Raw genomic sequence first — 9,641 nt, forward strand, 5'->3', positions numbered from 1 at the left:
CCTGAAGCGGTGTACCTTTGAGATGCTCAGAGGGCACTTAGCATGAGTTAACGCGGTTTAAACTGGGGGTGCTCATGGATAAGCGCCTTAGTATGGTCTAAGTGTAACATGTAACTTCACCCTTAGGCTGGAGCACAGCCTGCCCAGGGAGGTACTGGGAACCCCATCCTTTAGGGAAGATTGTACTGGAAAATTGCCTGTAGGGAAGCATTCTTGCCAGGACCATGGATGGACCAGGCAGGGTCCAGTGCAGGAGCTTACAACTGTGTGAGCCTGTTTTGCCCCTAAAGCCAGTGCAAAAATGATTCAATACTGGGAGCTGCAAATAGTTATTGTAATAACCCTCCCCAGAAGAATGGTGTTGGGGAGCTCCGCTTGCTCCCGCACACAGAGACCCCTCCACCTACGAGAGCCCCGGATGGGGAGGAGGAAGAGTTGTTCTGCTGCCTTGGGCTGGGCAGGGTTTGGGGCACATAAGCAGCAGGGGAGTTGAGCGCTAGGTTGGGGCAGATCTGGGGCCCCGACAGACATGCTGCTGCAGAGACTCACCCCCCGTTGCTTCTCACATGAACAGTGAGGTCCTGGCTACCAAGACCCAAGACCTTGCCCAAGACACAGCCAAGGGTGCAGATACAAAACAGCACAGGCAGGGAGGGGACAATTCTTGCCCTGACTTCCCGAGACCCCTGGGACTGAGGCACATATTTGCTCCACTTTGCCTTGAACTGATCAAGGGAAGATGGTCAACAGGGACAGCTCACTCACCCTCTCTCACTTTCCTCTCTTCCAGTGCCACTGATTCACGCCCTGACTTCGCCTCTCGGTTGCCATGGCCAAATTAGAGACCCTGTCAGTTCTTAGTGACCCAAGCTACCAGAGCCAGGAGACTTTCCACTCTTTTGCCTCTAGGTCCTCTGAAACCTCCTCCCAGAGCACTATGGGAAGCGTTGGCAGCGGCGTCGCCAACGAGCAGGAGTTTGCCATGAAAAGTGTGGGGACCAGGACTCAGAGCAGCAGCAGGCAGGCGGACGGCTCTCGAAATGGCTATTCCACGCGGGAGATCTCCAACCGTTACTCCGGGGAGGAGAAGACGTACAAGACCGAGAAGATCTCCAACTCCCTCTACATCAACGGGGACTTACGCAAGAGTGAGAAGCTGAAGACGGACATTTGTGGGAACGTGGCCACCAATAACGAGAAGAACATGCCACCTCCTCCCCAGTACAGAGAACCCAGTAATCCACCAAAGATATTGCCGATCTCTGGGAAATTGGACCAGGTAAGAGGCTTTCCTGCCTTGGTGCCTGGTGGCACCTGCTTGAAGTGACTCTAATGACACAATTTGGGAAGACTTTGTTCAGGGGAATAAAGAGCACCCAGCTCCAGATCTGGGATTGTTTGGCCAGTTCAGGAGACTGGAGGAGCTTGGAGGAACACAAGGGAGTGGCCACCCTTCCCTGCCAAGTCTCCCAGACCAGCAGATGAGCAGACGTTGCTGTCTGGAGGCCTTTGTGCAGTCTCTGTTGAGTTCCTAGTGCACAAATGCCCACAAGATGTAAACTGCCATGGTAAGCGGTCCCATTCATTGGTAGTTGGGGCAGACTTGCAAAGGATGGAAGGAGCCATATACCCTGAATGCCCCCTGGAAACAAAAGACCAGATCGTTAGCAGGCGTAAACCAGCAAAACCCCACTGAAATGAGTGACCACTCACACAGGTATAGAGCTGGTCCGGGGGGCTCCAGAGGGTAAGGGCATTATTAGGGGAGCAGCCGTGCCAGCCCCTTCAGCTTAGAAAGGAGCACATTCTCCAGGGGCACTGATGTGATGCCTTTCAGCGGGTCATATGGGCAGGCTCCAGATCACTGCTGTCTGACCCTGACCTTTTCAATGCTGGGGTTTCATGCTTAAGGCTAAGTCTATCTTGATGATGAATCAGTCTTTGATGATGATTTTTCTGAGTTACTTTTCACCTACAGTCCCATTCAGAGCTCTCTTCCACTCCCCTCAAAGATTTATTTCCTTAAGAATTGGAAAAAAATGAGGAAAATTTACCCCCTTTTTGTATCCCTTGTTAGAAAGAATCATGAGTTTCCTAGGCACCTTCACAGGTGGAAGAAAATGAGAACCCCCTTTCTTTAGGGTCACCCAACTGTTGCATAAATGTAAGTTAGTTTCTGTGTAGAGGAGAGTTGATTATTGACAACTGGGGAACTGAATGCTTCTGAATCAGGCATTGCTGTGTCCATGGAAAAGCCATTCCTCCCTTCTGTGCTGTGCTGGGGTTTGAAGTGCTTTGAAATCATCCCATGAAAGGCTCCATGTGAGTATGATCTCTAGTCCATTAAAGTCAATACTGTTGACTCCTCTGGGCTTTTCATTGGCTCTGCTCAGAGTAGATAATTGGTATTATTAACTGTTATTCTGCACTAATCCAAGGGCTTGCTTAGTTTTCAATAAAATGGATTAGATTCCTTTTAAAAACATGCCCTTATTGAGTAAAGTCCTTCAAAGCCAAATGCATCGCAACAAATAAGCTTACAGATAATTCTGAATAATCAGTGTCCAGACTAATGTCCAGGCCCATACTCAGAGTAAGATGGTGCCTCCTCTCTTACAGAGGGAATTGTAATAGACTGTCAAAGGATAACCACAGAAATGTAGGAGGAATCATTAAGGCAATCAGGACTCATATTAGAGATAATATGTGTTATTAGACCAACAAGATTTTTGCAAAAACAAATGTCTTTAAGTGCAAGCTTTCGGGCACCAACACCCTTCATCAGGCATTGGAGAAAAGATTGTAAAAGTTCTCCCGGGTAGAAATGAAAATTCGTATTTCATAGGATTTCACAGAAGAATCGTTATTCACTTCAGTGTTAGAGACAGGGGAGCAGAGTGCTTTAAGAACATGCCTGGGAGCCAGGACGTCCTGAGGCCAATATTAAGCCTAAAAATCAATGACTTTTTATTTAAAAGTGATGAGTGGAAGGTACAGGGGCTAACTGACCTCTGAGAGAGGTAAAGTCAGTGTTATTCCATCAACCACAGCAGAACTTCTAGAGCAGGGCGGGCAATTATTTCAGGCAGAGGGCCACTTAGCAAGTTTTGGCAAGCTGTCGACAGTCGCATTTCCCTCTCCAGTGCAGGAAAGCAGGAACAGCCCCATGGTCCCAGGCCAGAAGCCTCTTCTAGTTGGGGGAGCAGGGCTGGGGTGCCTTGATGCTGGGTCCTGCTGCCAGCTTCCCCTGGGTCCTACTGCCCCTGCCTCCTGTCATCTTTGACAGGCAGTCAGGAGCAAATAAATATTAAATTTTCTAAATGTTTTAGGGGCCACACAGGCTGGATAGAATGGCCTGGTGGGCCAGATCCAGCCCCTGGGCCATGTTTTGCCCACCCCTGCTCTAGAGCTACCCTGATTCAGACTTGACCCTGACTGTTGCATGGTGTTTTGTATATTGTTGGAGCATCACCTCCTCTGTTTGATGTGAGAATCTTTTTTCCTTTGCAGAGCAATGAGCCCTTAGTTAGACCTTCAGCCTTTAAACCAGTAGTTCCTAAAAACTTCCATTCCATGCAGAACCTCTGCCCACCGCAGAACAATGGAGTGGCAGAGAACAGGAAGAGCCTGAATCACACCAACAGCAATAGCCCGTCTGCTGTCAAAAGTGGGCTTGACAAGACCAGCCTGAATAGGACTACAAACCAAGTGGGAGGGCTTTCTGATTCTGGCCGTAACTCTCTGACCAGCTTGCCCACTTATGGGACAGGCTACAGCCAACACGTTGGTCCCATGAGCGCTTCAACGAGTCACATCAACCGCATTGGCACAACCTACGTGGATAAGAACATTGTGGGATATAATGGGATATCTACCTCAGACAGCGGCCGGTCTTCGAGCAAGAGCACTTCTTCCTTCAATAGACTCAACCATCTTAATGAAACGATGCCTTTCCATTCACCCTCGACAGACGACATTATCCAAGACCTGGAAGACAGGCTCTGGGAAAAGGAACAGGAGGTCCTCCAGATGAGAAGAAACCTAGACAAAAGTGAGGCTGCTATCCTCCAGGTTTTCGAGGAGAAGCAAAAGATTTGGGAGCGTGAGATGGAGGACCTCAGGCAAAATTATGCAAACAAACTGCAGCAGGTCTCCAAGAAGGCCCAAAGGGCTCAGCAAGCCTTGCAACTCCAAATTTTCAAGCTCCAGCAGGACAAGAAGAAGCTCCAAGATGATGTGGCACAGCTTCTCCAGCAGCGAGAAGAGCTGGAGAAAAAATTTGTGGCGTTCAAGAAAGAGCAGGCCGAGTTTCTTCCCAAGATTGAAGAAACCAAGTGGGAGGTAAGAGTCCAGCAGGCTTTTGGTTGCAAACCCACCATGGGACACCAGTGCCCGGGAAGGATAAGGTTCAGCCTTTGCTAATGTAGGTGTCCATCCAACACAGCACTTGAACACTAACTTCACTGGGCCAGTTTGCATGCCTAGAGCTTAAGTGCTTTGCTTTGTAGATATAGGCTGAAGCAGTAAACCGTGTCGTTATACAGATGACAGACTAAAAGGCCAGACTCACAGATCTCATCTCCAGCATAGAAAAGGCTGAAAACTGTGTTGGCCAGTCAGGTTAATCAAGACATGAATAAGCAGTTGCACCAAGGATGGCTGGAAGTGCCTCCATCTTCTGGGACCCTGCCTTCTAGGCTCTCTTTCCAGCCTCAGTCCTCTGAATTAAATCCTAGAGCCTCCCTTTGTGCCTCATTTTTCACCACTGGGTTGACACTACTCAACTTTTGTCACTGTGGCTTTGTGTGCCTGTGTTCATGAAGCATCTGAGATGCAAAGCAGTGCATTGTCATCAGGGATAATGTGGATGGCACTTCCCACTAGACCCATCTGACCTTCTGTCTCTGTCAACACCTTTCACCTTGCCTTACCCTACCACCAGTAGCAGAGGGGAAGAAGGTAGATGTGGCACAACCCCATCAGTAATGAGTGCAAGCAATTTCCTTGCCCATCACTAGATTGGGATATGGAGACCTCTTCTGATCTCTTCCATGCTGCTCAGGCCTGGTCCACATCTGAGTGCGCTAAACCTGAGCAACAGCCATGGTTTAAACTGGGCTTCTAGCAGTTTACAATAATATAACCAGCTGGTAGTGATGGTGAGGGTCAGGTTTGCCTACCACTTCCAGTTATAGTGGTAGTCTACTATTAGTTCAACTAGAAGAGGTTGTGAGTTTGACTCCTAGCTCTTCCACAAATTGTTCTTTATAGCTATATGGGCTTTACATGCCTGGTTATTGGGTGAGGCCACCACAGAAGCCCACATTTTAAAGATGGGACCAGCTGAGATGGAGGGAATGGGGAAGCCACTGTGTGTGGGGAGCAAGGCGCCCCTCTGAATACTGCCCAGCCCTGCCAGCAACCAGGAGAAAAGGGCTGATCATTGAAAGCCCATATATCCCAGGGACTTGGGGATGCAGAAGACCCACACAGGTGGCTCTACTCTTCAGTCCTTGCATCTTGCTCTGGTGCTGGCTGTGTATGCAGCTGATCTCCACACCTTGATCTCCACACCTCCGTGTTGTCCCTGTTCAGGCAGAGCCGCTTTGTCACCACACAGTTTCCTTGCAGCCAAGTCACGTCTGGAAAGGCAAGGGCTGTAAAACCACAAAGCACATGATTGCTGCTAGGAGATGACCCAGTGGCTTTCTGCTGTGGCACCTGCTGCTGGGCACATGAACCAGCACAAAGCCAGCTTGGACAAGGTCAGGGTTGAGCTGGGGCAGCTTCAGTTCCCTGTTCAAGGCAACGTCATCCCTAACTAGACCATCCCAGCCACGTGTCTGTCTAACCTGCTTTTGAAAATTTCCAGGGATGGAGATTCCCCAACTTCCCTAGGCACCTGTTCCAATGCCTGCCGCCCGAATAGGCAGAAAGTTCCTCCTCATCTGCAACTCAATTTTCCCCTGTGACAGCTTGAGGCCGTTGCCCCATGTCCTGTCCCCTCCAGCCAGAGAGAATAGCCATAGGGCAAAAAGGCCAAAGGCATTTTAGTTCTGAGATGACACTGCTGTTGGCATATTTAGATCCTGATCTATATCCTGCTGAAGTCAGTGGAGAAAGCCCTCATTGATTTCAGTGGGTTTGGGATCAGGCCCTTGGATAGCATTTTAGTTTGGCTGGTTAATGCAAGACCCTCCCAGAAAATAAAGGCTCTTCTGGCCTTGTCAGCAGGACAGAGCTAGGCAAGCATCAAAAGCAGGAGTTTGCCAACTTTTCAGGCCCGAGACACCGCTTGATAGGCTCAAGGGCACCCTCAGAAAAATGCTACTCATTTAGTATCATAATACTTGGGGTCGGAAGGGACCTAAACAGATCATTAGGTCCGACCCCCTGCCCCAGGCAGGAATGGGTGCTGGGATCATATCACCCCAGCCAAATATCTGTCCAGCCTCCTCTTGAAGACCCCCAAGGTAGGAGAGAGCACCACCTCCCTTGGGAGCCCAGTCCAGAGCCTGGCAGCCCTCACTGTAAAGTAAAAATTTATTTGACTACAGAAAACTAACAGAAAAATTGTTCTGTTGCAAACAACTCAGCAAGCCCATGTCAGGACAGAATGATTTTTAACACCCTGGGTTCCTCTTTGAAATCTCTGGCTTTCTCTTGTGAGTCATGTTTGCCCACCTAATAGTGCTAGCATTGTGTGGCACCCCTTTGAAAGGGTCTCAAGGCACCCCAGGGTGCCGCAGCATCCTGGCTGAGAATCACTAGTCTCCCCTCCATGACAAGGGTCTTACACAGTGTAAGTCCATCGATTGCTACAGGGTTTTGTGAGCATATGGCCAGCGTAACGGGGGAAGGACTCTGCCCCCGATTCACCATGCTAAGTCCCCATGTTGTGATCTCACCGTGTCCCCTGCCTGCTCTTTCAGGTGTGCCAGAAGGCTGGCGAGATCTCCCTGCTGAAGCAGCAGCTGAAGGACTCCCAAGCGGACGTGTCCCAGAAGCTAAACGAGATCGTGGGACTGCGGACGCAGCTCAAGGAAGGGAAGAACTTCCTGCGGGAGAAGGAGGAACAGATCCTCACTTTGAAGGACTCCTACAGCTCCAAGAGCGTCAACCTGGAGATCTGCGAGAACGAGCTCCAGAGGAAGATGAATGAGGTGCAGATGCTAAGGGAAAAGCTGAACCACTGTGAACTCGAGGTCTCTGGCCTCAAGCAGACGCTGGCCAGCATGGGCCATCCGGGGCCTTTCCCCCCCGAACTCAGTGAGAAGCTCCAGGACCCGCTGGCCTGCGAGAGCGACGAGGCCAAGATGAAACGCCAGAACGAGGACAGCATCAACATCCTGAAGAAGGAGGTCGAGCGGCTGCAGGCAGAGCTGAAGCTGGAGCGCCAGCAGCGGGGGCAGCAGGTGATGGACTTTGAGGAGGAGCGACGCACCTGGCAGGAGGAGAAGGAAAAGGTGATCAAGTACCAGAAGCAGCTGCAACTCAACTACGTGGAGATGTACCAGAAAAACCAGATCCTGGAGCACAAGGTGAACGAAATGACCAGCAAGACGACGAGCTCGCCTCACAGCGAGGACAAAAAACCCTGGACTCCCTCCCGGCTGGAGCGAATAGAGTCCACCGAGATCTGACGAGGCACCCAGAGCATCACGACCGTGCATGTGCGACCTACTCCTGCCAGCAATCGTCCGAGGGATGATGTGCTCTGAGAGGTGTGAGCTTGCTTGCGACCAACCCCTCCACCCTGACTCGGTTCTTCAGTGCTCCTTAGGTAACAGACCCGTGGGTGTATGTTGTTATACTCTGACACGCATCTGTTTTTTCTGGTACAGCTTTTTCGGCCCTTTTGGAATATGCCGTGACTGTTACTTATTCACTTGCTGCCATCCTCTTTCCCCCGCCGCTCACGCCCCTTGGGGTTGTTTTTTATTTCTTGGTTGCATTTCTTCCTCCTCTTCTTTTTTTGATAAGTCTTTGCAGTCAAATTAGTTTCAAGCTGACAGGTTTTCTGTTCTTTGGGTCATTTTTTTAGCCACATTGGCTAACGGAGCAAAGCTCTGGGGATCGCAAGAAAGGTAATATCCCGTCTTGCGAGAGCCAAATCCTGGTCCCCATGAAGTCAATAGGACTCATGCCCATTGACTTCAGTGACACCAGACTGCTGACTAAGATCGGAAAAGGATCTCTAGCATTGCCAGAGCCCATGATGTCACTTGGGGGTTGGCATGAGCCAGCTGAGGACAAGTGAGCCAGCATGCCCTGGTGTCCCAAGTGAGCTGAGCAGCTCTTTGGAAGTTCAGCAGTTTGACATATGCTGCATTTTCGTTTCTGGCTCCTCCCCATTCCTTGGTGACAGCCAGGGTTTTGGTGATGGCCAGGTTGTAGCAAAAAAAGCACTCTGATCCTATTCTTCCTGTGCTCCTGACCTGGAAACGTGAGGGAGCACCAGAAATTCAAGCAACTTGCACTTGATTCCCAGAGAAACAAGGACTTCAGCAAAACAGCCCAACTCCTTGGATCTTTATCCAGGCTGAAGCTTTAAGAGTCTGCCCGTTGCGAGGTAGCAGGTGATGTAGGAATGATGCCAAGTGCCCTTCCTCTGGCTGTTGTTCCCAGGGCAGGGGTGTCTGCTTGCAGATGGGTGTCAGGTCAGGACTTACAGGTCTGTAGACTCGGCTGTGTTGGGGAGCACATGTCAGCCTCTCAGATATGGCCCAGATATGATGTACGTATTGCTAATGCTGTGCTATCTCATGCACTCAAGTGTGACATGTAGAAGGAAGAGGGCTTAGACCCTCTTCAAAAAAACGTTCAATCCTGCGCCTAGCTGTGAGCAAGGTGGTGATGCCAGTGCGGACCCAGCTTAAAGTTAAGCACATATGTACATCTTCCTAAATTGGACCCTGGTTCCCCCTGCTGATTGGTGCCCACAGGCACCAACTCTTCTGTCTGCATGCAAGAGCAGCATTCAGCTTTGCAGTGCAGATAGATGGGCAACATAACAGGCTGGATTCCCACCTACCCAAAGACCACTTTATATGCCACTTTGGCAACAGAGAGGGGACCTCAAGAAGGACTCAAGCTGTCCACATGGAGTTCAGGGGGCTCAGGGCAACTGGGAGCAAGGCCTGTTGCTTGCAGCTAGGCAGACCAAGGATCGTTGCCTCCAAGATGGGTGCTGGCAGCCCAGAAGCTCCTACGTAAGTGAGAGCTTTCCCAGGTGGTGGTCTGCCAGTGCTCTAAAGAGATGCCGTAGGACTTGAGAAGATGAATCCAAATGGCATCTGAGAGAGGGCTTGAGACTGCTCACTTTCTATATTTCCCCGTGTCCAAGCTCCCACCACCCTGTGACAGCTCACAGGTCCCTGTAAAGCACTGAACTCCAGCTTGGACCTTTATGGTGAGCTCCAGATTCAGCAGGCAGGTCACTGGGAAAGGCACAGCTAGTCCAGTAAGTCTCATCTTGTTGTTTTCCAGCTGACTTTGTCTGCTGGGCATGGGACACCAGCAATCAGAGCATCATAACAGCAGCACTGATGGGCAGCAGTGGTCCTGTCATAGTAGAAAATGGGGCCCTGTGGCCAGCCAACCTGTTGCGGACACTCTTGGGGAACCAGCAATGGATCGTA

At 50.4% G+C, this 9,641-nt stretch overlaps 1 protein-coding gene across 1 annotated transcript in view; it reads left to right on the top strand.

Annotated features, from left to right (window-relative positions):
• LZTS3 (leucine zipper tumor suppressor family member 3) overlaps positions 1-8,012 on the top strand; it is a 32,449-nt gene extending 24,437 nt beyond the window's left edge. The window contains exons 2-4 of the mRNA XM_019552972.1: positions 791-1,279; positions 3,511-4,341; positions 6,933-8,012. Coding sequence (XP_019408517.1) covers positions 830-1,279; positions 3,511-4,341; positions 6,933-7,643 — 1,992 coding nt within the window. The 5' untranslated portion in view covers positions 791-829 and the 3' untranslated portion in view covers positions 7,644-8,012. The remainder of the gene's footprint in view (positions 1-790; positions 1,280-3,510; positions 4,342-6,932) is intronic.
• Positions 8,013-9,641: the final 1,629 nt, after the last annotated feature.

The sequence above is a fragment of the Crocodylus porosus genome, unplaced genomic scaffold (assembly GCF_001723895.1).
Source record: "Crocodylus porosus isolate Cpor-Errol unplaced genomic scaffold, CroPor_comp1, whole genome shotgun sequence".
Classification (NCBI taxonomy): Eukaryota; Metazoa; Chordata; order Crocodylia; family Crocodylidae; genus Crocodylus; species Crocodylus porosus.